This window comes from Thermobia domestica, chromosome 2, assembly GCF_964235325.1.
Source record: "Thermobia domestica chromosome 2, izTheDome1.hap1.1, whole genome shotgun sequence".
NCBI classification, from domain to species: domain Eukaryota; kingdom Metazoa; phylum Arthropoda; class Insecta; order Zygentoma; family Lepismatidae; genus Thermobia; species Thermobia domestica.
In genome coordinates, this window is record NC_137455.1 from 252,746,868 (window position 1) to 252,770,435 (window position 23,568).

A 23,568-nucleotide genomic window follows, 5' to 3' on the forward strand; every position below is an offset into this window, starting at 1 on the left:
GTTGCCCTCTAGGCAATGGGACTAATGTGAAATGTGGACTAATGTGGACTAATGGGAAATGCTGCACTGTTAGCGGCGCTGAAAACTTACGATTCGATTCTAATATCGAATGATTTCGATATCTTTATGTCGCTACGTAATCACCCTGGGTGCTAATGGAAGCTTAATTGGACTTGAATTGAAAGTAGAACTATTCACCTAAGCGACCACGAAACTATAGATTCGATACTAATATCGACCCGTTTCTAGCATTTTTGATATTATCCCGACAGTACTCTTTTTCCAGACTGTAAGAAATATAGTTAAAATTGCTCTAGATATATCAGAATTATGTTGAAATACACACATAAATCCACTTTTATATTCTGTATAAATAGAAAGTGAGCGAGCGAGCGAGCGAGCGAGAGAGGGCGACTCAAGGCATCACCACCTCCACATTGCAAAAGCATATATCAGGAATTGAATTGAAAATCTATGTAAAAACTTTCTGCTGTGGCATGCTTCATAAGGACAATTCCAGTCTGCTCACGTGACCTTTGGGGTTCATGAATTTTTTTTGCGAGCATTCCGACTTTGGATTCTCTGTTTATACCTTCTGTTTATGCATCGAATAACTTTTCAAGAACATAAATGACATTCTGTATTATGAATGTTGAGAATTACCCTATATATGACAAATAGCTGCAAATAAATACACTACATGATTTATTTATTGCTGTTGAACGAGTTTCTTAACTTGTATTTACATCCTCATATATAATACCGACCTACTGTGAAAATTATCTCAGATGTTATATTTTAAACATAATAATTACTATGTTCTGCAATGATTATGTTATATATACACAACTTATGTATTCTAATGTAATTATTTTATATAATTTTTCATGCATTGCGGAAAATATAATTTTAAAAAAAGGATTAGCCTAGACGGGATTCGAACCCTTAACCTTATGATTTGAAATCCGACAGCTTACCAATGAGCTAACACAACCTTCTAGCAATGTGTAACGGATCTCAAGATAAGTATGACATTCATATCCATTACAAACGCCGTTTCTGTTCTACTTTGACTTTTATTTTAGTACTCAGGCGATAATTATGTTCTATTTCTTAACTTTGAGCATTCTTTTACATATGGAAAGATTCTTTAACGTATTTAAATGTTCCATTACGTATGGAGAGCTAAATGACAAACAAGCATGTGCTGACATTGAAAAAAAAAAGGTTTCGAAATATTGTATCATTAAGTATTTCAATCAATGTTGCTCTTTTAAACACTTGGTAACAAGTCTTATTATATTTAAAAGAAGAAAAACACATCTGCAAACTTTTTCCCGATTGCAAAGGCTGGCTTGGAGGTTCGAACCTGGCTTACTTTTTCCCGAAGATACCCGAAGCTGGACTTAGAAAATTATTGCCTCAAAACACCAGTAAAGAATGCGCTCAACCTTTTTGAGACAAGGTGTACGTTCAGAAGACATTTCGTCAACAATGAATCACGTAAAAGATCACATATTCATACGAGGCTCTGCACAACACTTAATGGTTGAATTTGTAAAGAGCCTCACATTTAACATGCAATATCTTGCAAATGGTACAAGCTACCGTAAATCTCACTACACCAATGAATTTCCGAGAAAATTTTGTATGAATTTGGTGTGTCACATGCACCTATTCCCATTTGAAAACCCGAAAGTTGAATCCAATATGGGGGATCCAAGATGGCGGCCGGTGTGGATAAAACCTGTCATAGAAGCAGTACTTGATCCAATTTGTTTTGTATATGCCCACATTCATATTCAGTTACATCTAAAGAAACTAAAAGCAATTTTGTGATCAAGCGTTATAGTAGTGTTTGAATTCCGGATATATGAAGGCCCATAAATATGCAAATTACCCGTATGGGTCACTAAAATTAGTACAATGCACTTTGGGCCGCGGAAAACTTTGCATTTAAATCAATTTTAGACGAATCCCGAGGGGACACTTCGCGAATGTACCTTGTCAATATTAGGTAAGATGTTCATGTGAATGGAATTGCTACATATGCTGCTTTCTTGCAAAAATACAGAAAAACAACCCTCCCCCCGAGGAGTTGACATTCCCCACCGGGTGAAAATGCCTGAATTCAACACTGCTTGAAATAGGTACGGTTTCTTTTCCTCGTCCTTTGTCATAATACCGTTATACTCTTGTATGAGGCCAACTTCGCGTTCTGCGTGGTCTTTAACTATAAAGTTAACCAAGAAAGTTCTGTCGCTTTTTGTGAAGGTCTGTGTTCAAATGGCACTCACACCGTGAGTTGAATGCGAATGAAGATAAGGCGAAGGTCAGTTGTTGGTATGGGTATACCCAACATTCTATTTGGTTGTGGTAGTTCTATAACGATACGATAATAATGATGTTATCAATGATCAGAGGCGCAATATCATAATGATGTAATAATATTATCAATTCGTACTCGTTTTATGAAGATGATCAGAGGCGCAATAAGGGAGCAGGAATGTATATTGAAAAAAAGAAAAGGTTTGTTGATTAAGTTGTCATGGATATATATAGGAGGTTGTCAAGAAGGTATGGTTGTTAGGAAGACAAATATATTTTGTAATGTAATGGTTTCAAGGAGTCATCTTCCAGAATAAAAGAAGTGTAAACTTCTAATAATATATCTTATAATAGTCTTGCCGCTATTATTATTTATTTAATAATATAAAAATATAGATTTAAATATATTCTCGTTATATAATGGTGCCGAAACCCGGGACGTGCGTAAGGACACCGTGGACGTGCGTAAGGACAGAGTTATCATAGGACCTCGACAGAGCGTCATAAGGGCGTGTATGCTGCACGAGTTCAAACTGCAGTCAAACGGACTGCAGCGGGGTGGAAAATATGCCAGGCTTTTGGTGAGAGTGTCGTGACTACATGAACAATGCAGCGGTGGTTTAACAAGTTTAAAAACGTCAGGAAACACTCAAAGACGCACCACGTGCCGGAAGACCAACACATGTACACAATGAAGATCTTCAGGAAGCAATTGAGACGAACAGTGGCCAGACATGTGAGGAACTGGGACTACAATTCAGTGTGAGTGGAAAACCATTTGGCAGCACCTCCATCAACTTGGGAAGCACTACAAGTTGGGTCGATGGGTCCGACATTATTTGACTTCGGGTCAGAAGGCAACGCGAACAGACACATGTGTTTCTTTGCTGTCTCGTCTGAGGAAGGAGTCCTTTCTGGACAGGGTGTTGGTTGACATGTGATGAGAAGTGGGTCCTGTATGAAGCTCCACGGTGCCGTCATCATTGGTTAGCATCCCATGAACCGGTTCCAAAACAGCCAAAACCATCACTACTGCACTAGAAGAAGGTACTCCTGTGTGTTTGGTGGACTGCTCGCGGCATCGTGCGTCGGGAACTGCTACCAGCTGAACAAAGCTTCAATGCAACTGTGTATTGTTAGCAGTTGAGCCGGGTTCAAGAAAAACTCAAAACTCTGGAGCCAGCACTTCTGAATAGCAAAGGGTAGTGTTACAGGACAACGCTAAGCCCCACGTGGCTAGGATGACCTGGGACACCATTGGATGTGAAACACTATTGCATTCCCCATATTCCTCGGACGTTGCGCCATCCGATTATTACCTGTTTCATTCCTTGGATAATGACCTTAGAGGACGCCAGTTCAAATCCCTAGTAGAGCTGCAAAATGCACTTGACAACTTCACGGTCCAGCAAATTCTACAGCGATGGAATCCAGGGCTTCCCAGAACGTTGGCAGAAGGTCGTAGATGCTGATGGGGACTAGTTTTGATCTTCCAGATACGTCTTACGTGTCATATCGATGTTCGAAAGTGGTGGGTGAGAAAGCGACAGAACTTTCTTGGTTTCATTTATACTTGATGACCAGGTAAGTAGTGAATGTTGGATTTTCATGTATCCATATGTTGTGCAAGAAATGTTCTAATACTGAGACGTTCAAAAAACTGCGTCGCGTTCTTCGTTACCAATTCTCGATCTTGGCATCCTGTAGTGAAACAACAGCATCTCAAGATATGTGCATGCGTTTTGGAGGCTCATCATTACTGGTATTTGTGTTCAAGTTTTTCACCATTTCTTGCTTTATTTCTGCGAAGATCGCCATCCAATGTCCTTCGTTGTCGAAGATCGCCATCGAATGAGTTCTTCGCTCAACTGCCAGAGATGGCCACGACTTTTTTCCTGGGCTTTGTGAACGGCTAGATTGTCTGTTTTATATTTAAGACAGACTGGTGGTGGTAAGAACCACGCTTTCGCATAAACTTTAACAAGGAAGGTACACAAAGTAATCAACTCTTTTTCTTCTTGATGAGTAATTGGTCTCTAAAAAGCTCTCACTTGGAATGGTTGATAGCTCTGGGTGACGCAAATGGCCATCAAATGTCTCACCGACAAGTTGGTTATTGCAGTGAGTATTGTTTAAAATTTGTAAATTTAACCTTGTTTCTAAATACAAAATGCAATGGATGCACCAAAGCGAATGATAACACACCCTTTGTTGATCATTGTAGGAACAATATCTCCTACAATGGCATTGTTGACTTGTAATAAATAATTACGTGAAATGGATATAGGAGAATGAATGCACAAAACTAGACTGTATCCCATTGTTAATATAGCGACAATAAAGCACTAATTTTGTTAAACTTTAAGTCGATTGCGCAACCTCTAAATATTGAGGTATTGATTTGAAATTTTGCATGTGTTATTTATTTGCAAGGGAGAACAAATTTAGGGGGTGCCATGGTAAATTTTCAAACTTTCGAAATTTTGGACCACCCTAATATATATATATATATATATATATATATATATATATATATATATATATATATATATATATATATATAAAGAAAATCTGAATATTTCTTTACCTGAAATCGTCTTTAAACATGTGCAGAACAATTGAACGTAGCATGAGAAATTAATTGGTGAATGTCGTGAAATTATTACGACTTAATTACCATATTTTCAAAAGTTTTGCTATGTTAATTTCATTTTATATAAATTTGTTGAATTTCATAACTGGCTTAAAATCTATTTCATTCCAGAAAATTATAAATAAATAAGTGAAATGGGATTAGAAAAAGAACAATTTTAATTTCTTCCTGTCAACCTACATCTACAAATGTATAACGTATTATATACATCTTCATCTACAAATGAAATGTATTAAACAGGAACAATGAAATAACCACTTGAGAAAAATCTCAGGAAAGATATTTGTAACGAAAGACTGTCATGAGATAAGATAAAGTTTGGACTTCATTTACTGTCAAAGATGCCATGGAGATTTCAAAAGCCCTCCTCCTAAAAAGTTCTTTCTTGAAGAAAAACTTTGGTGATGTATCTTTAGGTCACATTGGCATTCTCTGTTTTGGGAAGAAACATAAAAAATCTTTTAGAAAATAGACGGCAGAAGAAAATATTTCTGTTGAAATCTAATAATGGTGTTGGAAAGGAAGGAACAAAATATGTTGAATTTAAATCTTTTTTCTTCAGTTTTATTTTGACCAAAAAGGCTAGAAATGTTTCCCTCTTTTTTGACTCTTTTACTTATTCTTGTGGAATTATCTTTCGATAGACAAAGAGTAAGGGCAAAAGGTCTTTTTTTTTCTCGGAGATCTTGTGATTCTTGGAAAAAGAGTTTTTACCCGTAAATCACCATTTTCTCCTCCGAGAAGTAGCAGAGGAATAGAATGTTAGCTTCCATAAATAACGATGTAGGTGTGGGGGAGAGAGATTGAAAGGCTAAAAGCTGAGAAGGGTGGAAGATGTCCACAAAAGAAGGGAGATACCAGTCGAAAAAAGAAGATAGAAAGAAGAAAAGGAAATTCTGATAAAACATCTCTAGATCTGAAATGTCTCAGATCATGGTAAGAAGAACGATCAGAATTCAACAATTCCTAGGATCAAAATCACTATTTGCAGTTCCGGTTTTGATTTCTGTCTTATATCATCTACAAACGTTTGCCCTGGTGTATGTGAATGAGAAAGACAAGGAAAAGTTTTGGGGTTAAAAAAATGGACATAGTGACATTTGATAAATCTAAATTTTGTAAGTCATATGTACATTATCACATTTTTTGTTCAAAGGTCAACGCGGTATTTATATCCTGATATGACATGAATCCCTTAAAATGTTACATGGAAATTGTAAAATGCAAAATATGGATTTAAGAAATACAAGTCGTGAGTTTTCTTCAAAACTTACTAATGAGACACCTTCTTACGGAGAAATATTTGCCAACCAATGTGTTAAGAAAAGTGAAACTATACTTGTATGGAAAATCTATTTTAATCTACATTTTATTCTGCACAAATTAGTGTCTATGTTTGAAAAGACCTTAATCAAATGGTTTAGTAGAGTCACTGACACATGTAGAAATGTTTTTCTGATTACTGTCTGATGGACGCTGTATTCAACAACCACTCATGTACATAAGAACTGGGAATGTTAAGTTTTCTAGTCCAGAAAACAATATAACGTAAGCAAAAATTAGAGCTTCCTCGTGGTTATCTAAATCGTGTACATACTTTGGGTGAGAAACACAGGTTTGCTTCCCAGCGGGAGTTCATCTGGTCCGGATTCCACATTAAGCTGTAGGTCCACATCTCATATAACCCTGCTGATGAACTGGACACTAAACCCAAATCTAACTAAGCAAAAATCACATAAAAACATTTGGATATTTGATATCAATAATGTAATACTAATTGTTTGCAGTAAATAAAACTAAAAATAAAATAACCAAGTAAACAGAATATATGGTGAAAATATGAAAACAAAAGAATATATTTTCTTATGATTACACGTGTTTTAAGATATATGTGTCTACAACTTAATTTGATAGTCGAACCACACGAGCTTCCATTGAGAATCGAAATCAAATTTTCAGTGCACAAAGTGCGCTAATCACTCAGCTACAAGGAAGCTCTACTTTGGTAGATTGTGTATGTGTTACTGTGTTCAATTGTCGAAATCATACTATGCTACTTCCTATGGACTAATCTTTGTGTGGAGTAGTGATATTCTTTTACACATTAGACACCCTTGTACTCTTTCCAAAATGTGTCTCTATGTTTTAAATATATAAATGCTCTTTCGTTGCCTAAAGGACAATAAACAAACGTTGATCAAATAAATAAATGCTTGTTGGAAAAATATGCAATAGTGTGACATATAACTAAATGTAGATAACTATAATAGCAATAATAGCTAGAAATGAAGGATCATACCTGAAAAACAAAATAAATTTTCAGTCAGAGAAGTAACAAACAGTTTTTATCAATATTGTTTTTAAAAAAATGCTCATTAGTCTTGTTCCTATTGTTTGGAAAATATTGCGAATATCAAAAGTAATATGAGGGCTACTTTTTTCAATCTCCGTTAAGCTACTTGAGGGGAAGCACGTAAGATTACGAAATGGGGATAAGACGAAGCTACTCATTGGCCGTCACCCATTCTCTTACGCTACTGAACAGATTCTGTCATTCAATCATTGTGGAGTAGCGAACGTGAAAATATATCGAATGCAATCGAAGCGCCCCCGAAGTATGATGAATCCGATTTCCCTAGGTGGAAGATCATAATACAACCACAATTCACCATCGAATGAGTAAAGATTACGGGGGGAACTTTATAAGTGATGGCTGTGAACGCGATTCATGCAGACGACGTAAACGACGAGGGTAGTCAAGAATTGAAGTCTGTGATGGCTGATGACCTGTGTAAATAGTGTGATTTGTGAAAGGCGTAGGTTATGATTTCTGAACTGCCTAATCTTGAATTTCAGGGAACTCAGCAGCCACGTGAAGAAACCGAATTGCATCACGTAGTTCACACTTGGAGGGCGCACAGTATCATTGCACTCAATATGTTTCCACCCTCGTGACTCCACAATGATTGAATGGCAGAATCTGTCTATTGGCGTTGGAGAATAGGCATAGTCCAATAAACAGCTTTAACTTTTTCCCGATTCGTCACCTCACGTGGTCCTCTTCTCTTGTGTTAAAGGTAATTGGAAATAAATTACCCTAATATATGTCTGCTAAGTTTTATAGAAGGTGCCAAACACCACTTAGTAAAAAAAAAGTTTTTTAAGATTGACTTCTTCCTTGTCCTGTTCTCTATGGCAACATAATTGATTCGATGACTATTTTTTTCAGAATGGGAAATAATCGTCAATTCAAAATTATTTCTCTAAGTAATGTTTTGTAAGTACCAAATAATTACACATAGACATATTAATATTATATTGTTGACTTCAATAATATGGTAAAAAATGTGAAAAAAATAGGAGTGGGATTATGAGCACTCTTTAGCAGTTAAATTGATATTGTAATCGCCGAGATTTTACTGCTACCCACTAAAGTGTGTTGGTTACAGTTACGCTCACAGACTCTACAGAGAGACTAAACATCCTCTCAAGCAATACTGTTTACTTGAATTTTAAATATACTGTATGAAGAGGTTTCACAGACCAACGTATAAGCTCGACTCGGCTCAGTTTGATCCTATCTGATTTTTAAATTAGACCGAAACCGGATCAATTAGAGAAATACACTAATTACTGCGAATTTATTTTTTCAATTATCACATACACATGCAATTAACTTCTAATATTCTAAGTTCCAATATACAAGGTGATTCAAAAAACGGATAATTTTGAAAATTAAATAATTTCCTGAAAACATTATATATATATATATATCATTTAATAGTAAAAATAATGTTATTTTAGAATACAGTACAACTTATTTTTTAAGGTGACATCTTGCAGGTGAGCTCCTTCTTATGACAGCATCTCGAACAGCTTGGACTTGTCTGGTGTACGAACGGTTCGCACACGTCGTGGAGGTTTCTTTTCTATTGCCGAACTAGTTTTTGCAGAACTGTTTGATTTAAGAATTCTAAGTTATTTATGCCTGACTAGCAATTAAAAATCTGTCTGTTCATCCGTTTGTCTGTCGGGATGTATAAGTGGGAAAACAGAAAAAAATACTGGAAATGAGGTTTCATATGGATGTTGCTCGAAAGAATAGCTTTCGTCTCCGCTCTGTCCCTCCATTACTTCCTATTTCAACACGTAACATTAGAAAATTAATTGGATCTTCATAGTTTTGGAAGTCTATTATATCATCATATTAATTATCTTTGTTGAGAATTTGCGAACGAAAGAAATACCTGATCGATTTATATATATAAATATTGAAAGCAAAAGCATTTCACAAATACAATAGTTTCGTATCTGTTTCCACTTATACTTTATTCTAAGGAATAGCTCCTAATCGGTGTTGTGTCTCCGACATCAAAGGTGGGAATGCTAACTGAAGAGCTATCCATATAGATGTGTACTACCTCATGGCACTTTGCCCTTTCGAAAAGTGTTACTACAGTTTGTCGGATTTATGAACGATTCAGCATCAATACTACACTCAGTGTCGTGCATGTTTTTAAACTAGCAATGATACCATGCCTTGATGCAAAAGTCGCCAAATTTTTATATCTGTCAAACTGTTTATAATTTTCGTATGTAATTTTAACTGCTCATATAATGAAATATTAGAATGTTTCTGTGTATTTATTTCACGCACTAAAGGAACAGCGGTATCTAAATGATAGAGAGCGCTTGCCTCTAGCGCGTGGGTTCCTAGTTCAATCCTAACTCCCACCAACTGGGCTTTGTGATGTACAAACACAGTGTGCGTAGGTTTCCTCGGGATTATTCTCGTTTCTTTCCACTTTCGTCATTCTACCATTATCGTCCATCTCATCACCATTTCTCTTAGCATCGGAGCTTAATCTTAGGACCCCAAACTCCACAATGATAGTTATAACGATAATAATAATAATAATAATAATAATAATAATAATAATAATAATAATAATAATAATAATAATAATAATAATAATAATAATAATAATAATGGTAATAATAATTTTTGAAAATTCTAAGTTAAAATGTACACTTGGATATACGGGTATTATCAACCAATCACTAGACAATATGATATAATGTGACAGAAAAAATTCCTTGACCATTACTTTGACGTTTGTCATAAAAAATAAAAAGTCTTAACCCGTTAATCTACATTAAATGTAAAGTATGAGGTGGGATCTTATCGCACAATGTATATCGATGAATGAAACCATTTTATGATGTAATTTGTGTTCTGTTCGTAGTTTCGTAAGAAGAGAGAAATCCTCCTGACTTTCCAACAAGAAGTCAAATGTTTCAAAGGAAGGTGTTAGCTAGGATTGCCAGATCTTAAGTTTTTTTTTCATTCCGTAAGTTTTACGTATTCTGTTACATTTTATGTTATACATTTTTATTTTTCCCTTGAAACGAGTTTTTTCAATCGTTTAAAACTGTTTTAAACAAGTTAATGAAATTATAGCCCTGGATACTTTTAAAATGTTTTATAAGTTAGTTGGAATTTATTTATTTATTTATTTTTTAAGTAGAAGAACTGATTACTCATAGACTGTTAAAAATGCAACTCAACAACGTTGCTCAATATTTATAGAGAAAATACAACAGGCTGAGGTTTTGTTTCCTATCTAACCGAAATTTCACTCTTGTGTTCAAAAATACTTTGGTTTTAGCATATTAGCATTCGTCTCTCAACATCATCTTGAGTGTATCAAATTTTGATCGATCCATCCTGAAGAACAGAATATGCTGTGAAATAATAAGAGCAGAATGCGAAGTGATTGTCCTGCAAGAATCTTTTGAATGTATGATGCGAGGCTGTTAACTATTTAAAATCTTCATTAAAATACAGTTAAAAGGCTTAAAAGTTTTGTGTAACATTGTTGGGTTTGATTTGAGTTTAGCGTCCCTCAGGTTATGGTATGAGACGAGGATCTACAGCTTAACGTGAGATCCAAACCTGATGAGCTCCCATCGGGAAATTGTAATATACTTTTTCTGTTGTATTTATTTTTAATGAAACTACCCACTTTCTAATTACAATGATTCTACGTTACTATGTGAAACTATACATGTGTTTCTTATATGTAAATTCTGAATATCAGTAAACAGTTAAAGTAAAATCCATTACTGGTTTGAAACGTTCCAGAAAGACGAAACCAAATTTGTATCAGTTGGCTATGCATGTTTCGATCACTACTAATGTGAACTTAACTTTCAAAAATTTTAATTAGATAATGGATCTTGTGTTATGTAAAACTAATATACTCATTATTTTTATTTGTCTGCTTGCCTTGATTTCAAAAATTCAAAGGCCATTGTTCTAAAAGAAAATTATGCGCCTACCATTTAAAACCATTAGATGTTTTCTAGAGGACTTATGCCTTCCGAGAGTATGACTCGGATAATCAGATATATCAAATTAGAATTAGGGGATCCGGAAGGTAAAAATTGCGTATATGTTAGTTGTACTAACGTCTTTCAACTTTCTGCCAGAATTCCGAAAAAAAAAGACATCAAATATTTAGCAACTACAATGGTCAATATACCAGGTCTAACGAAAGTCCGGGACCATAGGTTATTTTCGTTACGACTAAATATTTAACAAAAGGAGAAGAACGGAAAGCTGTTGGAAATAGTTTTGCTTCAGCTTTATTAGACCGTGTAGATTGAAACTTGAGTATTCATATTAAGAACCTTGTGTACCTGCACCGTCTTTGTTTTTTAGCCCACTGATTTATATGGTGATTTCGAAATGAACTTAAATTTTAATAGGTGAAATGACATAATTAAAATTTGAGTTCATTTATGAGAAAAAGATGGCATACTTCCACATGTAAATTAGTAGCTTTATAAACAAAAATCACACAGGTACTCAAGATTTGTAGGTTCCAAATGCTGTCATAATTCAGTAACATTTTATTATCTTACACACAACATAGATATTTTCATTGTCTGTCACATTACTTATGTGTTATCATGTTTACTGTACTAACAACTAACAATTCAATTGTGTTTAAAATATTTTTTGGAATATTTTGAGATGACCTAAAGTATATTTATAGATTATTAAGAGTAAACAGTGTGCTTTATTAATACGAAAACTACTTCGTTCCCAAAAGCCTAAAATAAATTTTCACCATAAAATATTTGTCCCATGATGAACTGAAATTCAGAATAAACCACAAAACTAGGCTTCCAGATTGAAACAAAATGGACCACAGTACAAGATTATTAAAGGAATTTACGCTGCCAGGTTTCTACAAATATGATTACGTAAAATCTAAGTAAGCACTTAAATAAATTCTGAAGCAATTGTCATTTACAGTGATGCCTTTCACTTTCAGTAATTTAGTTTTGAACTACTGAAAATGTCGCTGTTTCTTTATAAACCATTTCTTAAGGCAATATTTATTTGAACTTGCTAATCGCAATTAAAAGTATTGTCCGTTCACTGTAGGATGGAAAATTGTTTACAAACAACAATTGTAGTGCGAGCGTCAAAACCCTGCTTCTCACCCCTACATGGTTAATTCATGGTTGCCAGGCACATGAATCACCGAACCGAATGTACCTACTTCTGCACAATCATAGAACAATTATTATCACTACATAAATTGCTGCTTTTGAGATGACTGAGATATTAACGTTATGACAAATCGAATTAGTTATTATGTAATAGAATCTTACATATACTGCACACTCAATTTTGTACAAGTGTTCTTGTTCGAAAGTGTGCGAAAACCTTGTACGCCTGGCAATATTGGAAGGTGCAGTTTGTATTGTAAACAATAAACAGAGAGAGCGAAGACCGTTAGGGAATTTCGATGCGAGTATAGGTGGAAATATTCTCGCCACATTATTGCCTGTTGGTGAAGGTTTGCAATGTTGCAAACTGCTAAGTCTAGAATTTCATACTAATTGAACGAGCTTTGAGAAGGATTAGTATGATGCAATAATTATAAATACTAACAACCATAGACTAAAAGTATTAGGAAATAAAGAATGCTGTTGTAAGAAGAATATAATACACATTGACTTACGTGTTCAAAGTGCAGTATAAAGCGAATTTTAACATATAAACATTTTAAAGCAGTACGCATTTGCCCTGTTTGGGTGCCCTTACCAGATACTGTCCAACACAGAAAAAGGCATTAAAATAGGTAGATCGAGCGTGGGCATGAACCCAGCTTTGGCTGGTATTCCTTATTAAGGTTTTCTCCAGTCCCACGAGGTGAATGCCTAGACGGTAGCTTCTGTAAGGCAGGGGCGGATCCAGGATGGACTTCTGGCGGCGGCGGTGGGTTTTAATACTCTACTTAGAGCTACTTTTAAGAGCTCCAAACTCTGGGATGGGTTTTATTTTAATATATAAAATAAGAAAGTTTCCTCTCCGGGGTGGGGGTGGGGCAATTGCCACGATCACCCCCTGGATCCGCCACTGCTGTAAGGCCAGAATTGGGCCAAACAGTGAGGCCCCAGAATTGGCTGGAAATATATTCCACCAGAATATTATGTTGCCAACACTTCCACAAATATTATGGTGGTGGGTTCCGATATCCCTTTTTCGTTTATATGTGCTTAAATTCATTATGAAGTAAATGTAGAAGTGTTTCTTTCATTCTCTTTCTTTCTTCTCGTCTTTCTCATCCTCGCTCTCTTTTCCCCACCTTCTTAAAATTTGAATACTATCCTCCTGTAAGATTGTTTCTCTCCACGGCCCAAGGTTTAATGAGACCAACCTGATATAGTTAACTATTAGCAGAACTGTACCAATAAATTCACATTAGAGACAGGGCCGTAACTTAGATTTTTTCTGGGGGGCAAGCATTAATATGTGTATTTGAGCCTCCTAGTTTTTTCTCATTCTTGGGCCCCCTCTTTCTATCTTTCTCTTACTATTTATACCCCCGGAGCCTGTGGGCCCTCCCTCACGGCAAGGTCTGCGGGGCCGTTACTTACGCCCCTGGGCCCCTTCCATACATGACAAATTAATTAAGTGGACAATATTGACAAATCTCAAAACCATAGGAATAAATGTTTTTTCTAGGGCCCCTAATAGTAGACGTTTTTACTGAGGTGGGCCCGCGACTCACTTTTGTTTTATTTACCTTTTGTGCGCTCCTTTATGTAATGTAGTGAAACTGTTTGATGCTTCATTTATAATTTCATGTTCGTATCGTATATGGATTAGAAAATTTTGTCTCAAAATGGGCCTCTTCGAACGGCGGGGAGCCTCCCTGGGGGACAGTTGCTCCTCCCCTGCCCCACACAAGTTACGGGCCTGATTAGAGAAGAAGTAAACTGTTTCGAAATTTACGCAACTTGCAAATACCAAACCCTACTAGTGCTAAAGTTGATGAGTTAGTGCTACTGTTACCACTGCGATAAGGGGAAAGAAGGGGAAGGACTGCTTAGATTCGCTAGCCAGATTTTGTGTCAAAACACAGCGCCAAGCTACAGTAAACGGACAATACAAGGTTAAAAATTACAGTTTTCTAAAAAAAAAAAAAAAAAAAAAAAAAAAAAAAAAAAAAAAAAAAAGTGAATTTCAAGGAACTGTAGAGTCAAGCAAATTACACACACATGTTCTATGGCTCCCATGATAGAAAGAAAAGTATGACGAAAAGGAAAAGAACATTTTAAAAATAACCAATTATACTGTAGGTGCTGTTGAAGAATAGTAGTGAATCAAATCGTACTAATGAACATACCATTGTCATGATGAAAGAGGATGCCAGAGAATGTTTTTTCTCTCTTTTTAATCAATATTGACAAAAGTACTTTTTTGTTGTAAGTTAATATTGACGACACCATGTTGTAACAAGTACCATATTGATATAATTTCCTGTATGATACAAAATGTGCTTATGTGAATAAATTATATTGATAATAGACTACATGCAAACGTTTGTTCCTTACTGATAGTCGACTATTTTTTGTCATTAAATTCTCTAGGTAATTTCACTTTCTAATTTCCGTTGATTCCTCTGTAATTCACAACAACCTAATTCTAATTCTGAGCTCAATAGAAACTTTTTTGTATCCTATAGTACTTTTACATATTTACAAATAGCAGTTACGGTAGTTACATTTTTTAGAAACTAAAGCTGAAATTGTTTACATTTATTTATTTATTTTTAAAAAAATGTCTATTAACCACCCCGAACTCAATGACATATTGATGCAGTTGTTGAAGGACTTTCTTATACAGGAAAGCCATAGATTATTAGATTTAAACAAGCAACCGATAACGCTGGTACCGATATCTATTATCGTGACCTTATTGTTAGGATTAGCGTGACACACAGACTAAGATGCTTGCAGTTTATTATTAAGATATGTAGTGTACGTTTTGTGTTTGCAATAAATATTATATCAACATGCACATCAACATCAACATTATATCAACATAAACAAGAAAGTATTGAAATAAGAAATGAAATTAATCCACAGTTATGTCTTGTATCCTGAAAGAGACAACGAAAGTGAATACTTATGAAAAAATTGATGAAATAGAGATTGTAATAAAATAGAATTAAAAATATATATATATAAAAAAATCACATGGCACATGATTAATGATCCATGGAGCTCATGAAGTTTTATTACTATTCTAATTATTTTTATTTCATTACAGTTAATCTTTTTCTTCAAATTTTATTGTATGATGACTATTTTGTTCCCTGTTTGTACACAGAAATCCTTGAAAGTATTTACAGTTAAAACCCTGTCTACAGAAAACAAATAGCGTAGTCCTCTTGAACAATATTATTGTCATTGAGATGTTTATTAATGTTTTGGCCCTACACTAACGGATCGCCACCCCCTGAAGTAATGACGTGGGAAATAGAATCAAAAGAAACAAAATTGATTGAGGAAAACAAGGTGACATATATATGGAAGACGGACATATATATAGATTGTGGAAGGAAGTTGGAAAATTCTGAGAAAATTTACGGATAAATGACCTCACAAACACACGTAGCCTGGAATAGAACCCCTCGTTCGAGAGAAGAGGGCTCTGCTACTAAGATATCTTTCCCTTAATACAATTTTGACTTAAATCTAAATGTATTGATTTTTTTACAGTGTACTCTGACACCAAAATTTCACATTGAACCTCACTTGCTCATTTATAAAATGTTTCCTTCTTAGTTATTCATTATTTTAACTACTACAAATCCAATCAAAGTGTTTAATGTACTAACTTGTGCAATTGTTAGCGAAGGATTAGATAACAGAGTTTAGATAAATCTGCAGACGTTAAGTGCAATAATAACGATTAAACAGGTATTATGTAAGTTTAATAAATATTATATTAATTTTCAATTTTTCATCGTGGATGAGTATTTTTCAAAAATTCATGGAAGATTATTAGATAAAGATATATTCAAGAGGATTACAATACTAAAATCATATAATAGTGTAACTAGTCACTTTTGCACCCTCTTACAACTCCTCACACACTTATTCTCTTTTGAAATATCTTATACAACAGAACATTTTATTTAGCGCTCTTAGGTACCTTGCATTTCTCGCAATTGAGGAGTTTGATGTAATAAGGGCGTAAGCGAGTTTACACCCTTCTTGCATCAAACGCATTTGTGGATTTTGCCATGCTTGTTTAGCTTCCTGGTAACATTTCAATTCAATATCGGAATAAAATGCTGCATATCACATTGTTTTATGTAAGAAAAAACACTACTTAAATTTTCAACATCGCTTTTTCCTTCTGCATGTTTCAGACTTACGCCCTTATTGCATCAAGCTCATCAATTGTTGAATGTGTATTTTCACCACTGCTTATACCCGTACTTGAAACATTCGCAGTTAAGCATATATACATACAAATAAAACATACTAACTATCAGGCGGTGAAAGGAAAACTTACTATTCTTTAGATTTCTATGTTAGTTGTATTTTACTTGATTTAGATTTATTTCCCATTGAGTTTATTATATAACTGCGCTCCCACCAACGATCAAAATTTAGCTTACAAGAAAGAAAGTCAAGCGCAAAACTTTTCATTTCAACTAATACGTAATTAGATATTGAAATAAATAGAAATAATTAAATTCGGTCTAATGTGTTATACTCGTATACTGTACAATCATTTAACGTCTGAAACAAAAATGTGTGATGCCTAACATAAGAGTAGGATTCATACTTCGGATTAGGAACCACTGTAATGTACGTGATTTCACATTGAAATTCCACTAAAAACAAACATTCTACAATGAATAACGTGATACATGATACTATTAGAAGTAACAAAAGTCAATGTATAAATAAGACCCAAATATGAGACTGGGGAGAGAAATTTGGAACATACATGAATGAAGAAAGGCAAAGAGTTTTAAAACAATATACTATGTAACTCTCTTCATAAACTTGCTAATTATCCGATTATCCATAGAATTTTATTATCAACTCTACCAAATAATTAAAATAATTAAAATAATGAAAATTGAGCGACATACAAATGATGTGTGAGTCCTATAAGTAAACAACGTTCCCTATACTGAATTTCTAAACCTGTAGAACGGTCTTTACAAGAGTGTTTGAAGGTATGATTAAAGTTTAGAAGTTGCATCGCCGGTTGTTTCGACACAGTATGTACTTCATATTAACTTATACTGAATGAAGATCTGTATACGGATATTCGGATCATAACGATTTCTCTAACTGAAATAACAATAAAACACGTAATTAACTTTATTATAGGCATCTCCATAATGAACTGCGAGAAAATGTGAATTAGAATTGCTGATGCTATGATAAGAAAGGCCCATTTCTTACAAAAACAATTCTTTGTTAATCTTCCTTCCTTTAATTTCCGAGCTTATATTTGTTTTCTGTTCCATTAACTCATTCAAACTTATTGTTATAATAAATGAAATGTGAAGGATTTGTAAATTGTTTATAATTTTCTTAAATTGGAGTTCGGGGACTTTAGAAACGCACTGTAATTGAATTTAATAAATGACAATAGAGTTTCTTTCAATGTTTACGAGTATTAGCGAGTAACTTCTTGCTTGGTTTATTTGGAGTTAGGAACCCGTTCAGCACCAATGGTATATGATATATAAACCTAGAGTTTAATGAGGGATCCTAGAGTTTAATAAGAGTTTAATAACCATACGAACTCCCTCCGGGAATCCAGATTCTTCTATAAAGAAAATTTTATTTTCAGAATACGAATGCCAAAATTAGTTTAAAATATACGGTACATTTTCTTGCAGTTTGACTGAATAAATGAATTTTACAGTGTTTCTAAGGAAAGACTATTTACACATAGAGTTTTATCATATTTAAAGAGACAATTATTTTGTACTAAAAATACTCCAGGAAGTGGTCAACTTCAACGAAATATATGGTCTAGCAGACATAATGGCTGAGTGGAATTCAATTTCCTTTTCTACACTTATAAACTACTAGCTCTTCATTTTCCTTATTCGGAAACAATTCACTCATTCATTCTGAAAGCTACGGCATTGTCACTACACCACAACGTTTAATCCTCAGCCATCCGGATCTAGAGGGTAAAGTTTGTTATTAATCTTTCAATTAAATTTTTTTACAAAATAATGGTTCTTGTTGACAATTGTATGATAGGGTTCACAGTCACAACATTGGACAAAGTGGCCTCCAATACGTGTCGTTGTGTTTAGCAGTTGATGGTAAACATTTCCAACATCTTCTCTAAGTCTTCTCTAAAAGTTAAACTTCGTTCTTCATCCTTATGTAAGAACAAAGTGTAATCACATGTATAAATTTTCAGGTTATAATAAATGAAATGTGAAGAATTTATACATTGTTTATAATTTGTTTAAATTGGAGTTCGGGGACTTTAAAAAGCACTGTAATTCCTGTTCCTCTTCTTTACAGATTTCTGTCTACTTCTTAAAAATAAATAAATAAAATTAAAAAAATAAAGAATGTATAGGGAAAAATTCCAAAGTTTTGGATAAGTAAGGTAACCTTTTTTGTGTTAGTCACTACATTTTGTGAGATCCTTAATCAGTGTGTTGCTTCAACCATCACTTCTTCTTCTAGACTTTATCACGCACCGAATGTTAAATAAACTTAGGATAAGTTCTCCACGAGAAGTTCTCCAAAGCATCTTCCTTTCTATCAGGAGAGATTTCTCTGGAATTCCAATCAACAGAGGCGATCCTTTCCGTCCTCCTTTCTCCCTCTTAGAAGAAAATTAACGTGGTTGAAAGAGGAAAGGAATGAGCCTTTATAGAAAGTTCATCAACTTGGTCCTTCGATAATAATTTGTCTTCGTGATAAATAAGGAAGAAATTTGCCCGTGTTAAGATTCCTGTTTGCTTCAAATAGTAGTTTTACGAGTGTTTCTTTTAAAAGATATAGTAATTAACGGAAATGAGGGCGTTGAAAACTTCATTTGTTTTGTTTATACGACGGAAAAATTTTATTAATTAAACTTAAAGCAGATCAAAGGAAAACATAAAACCAGTTGAAGAATATGTATTACATGAGGCCTTTATGATTCTTAGTAGCTAATATAGTTATTAATGGACACTATACAAAGGCGATGAAAAAGACTGGCTTTCGAAATGCGAATGTGAAGAAGAATGGAGAAAGTTAACTGGATCAAACGGAAAACGAACGAGAAAGTGTTAGAAGCAGTAGCGGAGGAAAAACAGGATGTAACCGAAAAGAAGAAGTGGAATAGGTTGGGACATTACCTGAGAAGGAACTGTGTTATGAAGGACATGCTAGAAGAGAGTAATTCAATGTAAGGAAAAAGAGAAATTTGACGAAAGAAGTTACAATTTGATGGATGGTATTACGGTAGAACAGAAAATTCACATGAGAAGACGAAGTGGCTGAAGATCATGGTGCATGCAAGCTTCCCAGTTTGTGGCAAGAGACCTGCCAATAATGGCATAATACCTATGGTGATGAATATGGTTTTAAGGTGTTACAAATCAATTCCTATTTTATCATTCCACAATGTAATTACCGTGAAATCTAGGAAGTTACATAACATGGAATTTCACAATATGTGCTCAGCAGCATATACACTAGTGGCTAAATGTTAAATCCAGATGTTTAACATGGGTAAGACATACGAATGGGTATATAGCTTGGTTGGAAATTTGGTAAAAGAGAATTTTGATACAACGGAGAAGGTGGGAAGTTCATATTAAAAAGGATCTGAAGGAGGCATGTAATATGGGCTCTACTTCATAGAAGTAACATTGAGTTGGCACTAGATACAAGTAGCAGACTTTAAATTAGTTAAACATCCTCTATCACATATTACGGAGGTGTTAGATCCCTATCAACTAACATCTTTAACATATGAAATATAATTAGGCTTAAGATGAACGGAGATATGGAACTCATGCACAGAATGACAAAGTAGGAGGAAACCAAAGGACTCAAGAAAACTTCGCATATGGTGTTTATCTGTCACAAAGCTCATATGACCTGAATGTTAACTTTACTTCTGGAGGCAACACATATGAAAACATTTACTCTTCGTAGAAATAAAAGTAAATTGTTTTGAAGTAATTAGCGGTATGACAAAGAGGGAGTATCGTCAGTACTCCGAGGATCGAAGTGTCGATCTTGCACTGTTAGTCAAATCGAGAATTTCTCTTCTGTTCCACTCTAAATACTTTGTAGTTTGAAGCAGGTTCTTTACTCTTATTGTTAAACATAAATATAGCAAGAACCCTTTCAACAGAATATGTAGATTTGTTTAGGCTCAGTTTTCATGGAAATAATAGGCTCTCAAGTTTGAAGCTACAACGCAGACGTCTTAAAAGTTAGAATAAAGACAAATATAATGCAAATTTTAATTATGAAGTTAATTAACAATAAGAAAAATAGGAAAGAGAAACAAGTGCTTTGAAGGCTGATATTTTAAGCGATAACAACGAAAAATAATAATCCATTTAATTACACATAGAAAATATGTTACAACTTACTTGTTAAAAAGTACTATATCAGGCTTCCAAACTTTATCTGGCGGGAGTCGAAGTACACCGATCCCCCCATAATCTGCTTCATCCCATCGTAGTTGGTAGTCACTCCATAGCTGTAAATGAGAAAGAAAAGGTTTATTTATTATTATCCACTCACAGCATTTTGAATTTGGTACATATACAGTGAACTCTCTCTTAGCCGATTTCTCTTTAACTGCCCGTCCGGTTATCCTCCCAACTTTCGAGAAATAAGTCATTTTCGTTATCAGTTATATCGGTGTTCCACAATGTACAACTCCACAGAAGCCCAAACGTGTTTTTCCTTCGTTTAGTAAATGTGTTTATAAAATACAGTAGTGTACTTCATTCAGCATTGTAGATTCAATCGTATTTTTTAAAGACTTCCATCAATACACGTACACTGTAAATAAATATGTGGTTTGTGTGATTGTCTACTGCACTTTATTCAATATACAATATTTCGTTCAATTCAGTGTTACTGGAACAGTTTGTGGTCGAAACTGCTTCTTTGGTAACTTAAATTTAATGAACTATAATATTGTAAACCTTTTAAAACCATTATAGAGATGCTATACAATTTAGACGCTATGAAATAGCGAGTTTTGTTTTAACCGACTTTCTCGTTATCCCATCAGAGCTCATCCGTGACTAAGCGGTTAGCATACGCGCCCTTGGCGCGGGATGCCCGGGTTCGATTCCCGGCGGGAGCTCATGTGGTTCGGATTCCACGTTATTCAGTAGATCCACGTTTCATACAGCCTCGCTGCTGAACGGGACGTTAAACTCAACACAACAACAACAACTCGTTGTCCCATCAGGATCCGGTCTCGTGGTGGTCAGTTAACTGTGAGTATACTGTATAAGAAAAATGTAAAGAAAAAAGGTTATGCCATGTATATTGATAACGTTGGTTTATAGACAATAAATACATTTGAGCATAAAACCTCCAATACTAATTGAAAGTATATTTGCAATAATTCAATGCACTATTCAATATTATATAGTGTAATTGGAACTAGTTTTCACCATTCGATCATTCAATATGTATTTGTACGTATGTCTCTTTGCATGTCAGTCAGTCTCTTCCACGAGAATTTTCAGGAAATTTATTCATTTTTTAATGGAACACTGTATGCTTTTTACTGAGATTTACTATAAATCCATTCCTGAAGAATTAAGGAGAAAAAGAAGATAAAATCAATCTGAAGTCGAAAGTTTGAGCATGTATTTCATAACATTTTTTCCCACGACAAAATTTTAGTTGAGATTGAAGTCAGCAAGGATACGGCGTTGAAATTTTTCAGACTTAAAAAAATCTAGCCGATTCCACTAAAATCATACCAAAACCAATATTAACAGATTTGACTGATTACAAAATAGTAATTTCAGTAAACAGGAAATGGCTTATTATATTCTTATAATCTTTCAATTATATATTTTTCTCTAAATTCTAACTGAAAACGAGTAAAAATGTAAAATTAAAAAAAAAATAGAATAATAAAGAATAAAACTGTAGCATCATTTGTAAAAATGATATGAGTTTTATATTACATTACTTTGCATAATATAAAGTAAAACATTTTTTAGAAATTCTGGTCATTATCTAAATACAGTTCAGTATTTTATATATTTTAGAATGTATCAAAAATCATGTATTAACTCGAAGGTAAGACAATCCCATTCCACAATATTTGATATGATCTTCAATCTGCAAATATCCGGCTTGTAGGAAAAAAAGATGGCTTGATATGCTGATGTTTTGCGAGAAAGGTAATTAAATAGTTAAAATTAGTATTCCTCAAAAATTAACTTTTCAAAGAAAGATCAACAAAGCTGGGCTGTATACTTCTATTCTACATATTGCACCAGAAGCGGAGTTTGCGGGTGGGCAATGGGGCAACCGCCCCAGGCCCCACGCTTAGGGAGACTCCGCGTTCTGAACATGTTTCGTCGAAGTAGATACAAAAGCACATCGCACATAACACATACACACACATACACGCATATATAATATCGCAAATAACTTTTGAATTCGCATGCTCGGCGACTTTTAGCAGTACTCTGGCCCCGCGGGATCATTATTGGCACTAGGCCCGCGCGCACCCAGAGCAACCTCTATATCCACTTTTCTTTAAACAAACTATTAATTACGTAATATTCTATAGAAACCAAAAAAACTATTATGTATTTTTAGAACTACAACCATGGCTGGTTTGATGCCTAATCTGTTGATTATCTAGAGGCATATTGCGAATCATTGGTGATTCTTAGAGCATATTACAACAAACAACCAAATATTATACTTTTAGGTAAACATAAGAAAATATATTTTCTTCGAGCAAGAGATAAATAAACCCTAATTAATTTAGTTAGGTTTCTTAGAATTAGGTTAATGTTAAATAATATATATGAACTTTTTTCTTTGTTCTTTTTAAAGAAACTGTGTTTAATGAGGGACTCTTCTATCTCATCAGTTGATACGGTGATAAGTAAATATTGGTATCAAAATTTAGAAAACGTACTCTACAACCCACATTGCATTCCATTTGATCACATTTTCAGTTTTGAAAACTCTTAGCTAAAACTACGGTACTAAATCTTACA

General features: G+C 34.4%; 1 protein-coding gene across 1 annotated transcript in view; it reads right to left on the minus strand.

The window, feature by feature from the left end:
- Positions 1-23,568, minus strand: part of nAChRbeta1 (nicotinic acetylcholine receptor beta1) — a 682,881-nt gene that overhangs the window by 174,707 nt on the left and 484,606 nt on the right. Inside the window, exon 4 of the mRNA XM_081748586.1 lies at positions 20,947-21,056. Coding sequence (XP_081604712.1) covers positions 20,947-21,056 — 110 coding nt within the window. The remainder of the gene's footprint in view (positions 1-20,946; positions 21,057-23,568) is intronic.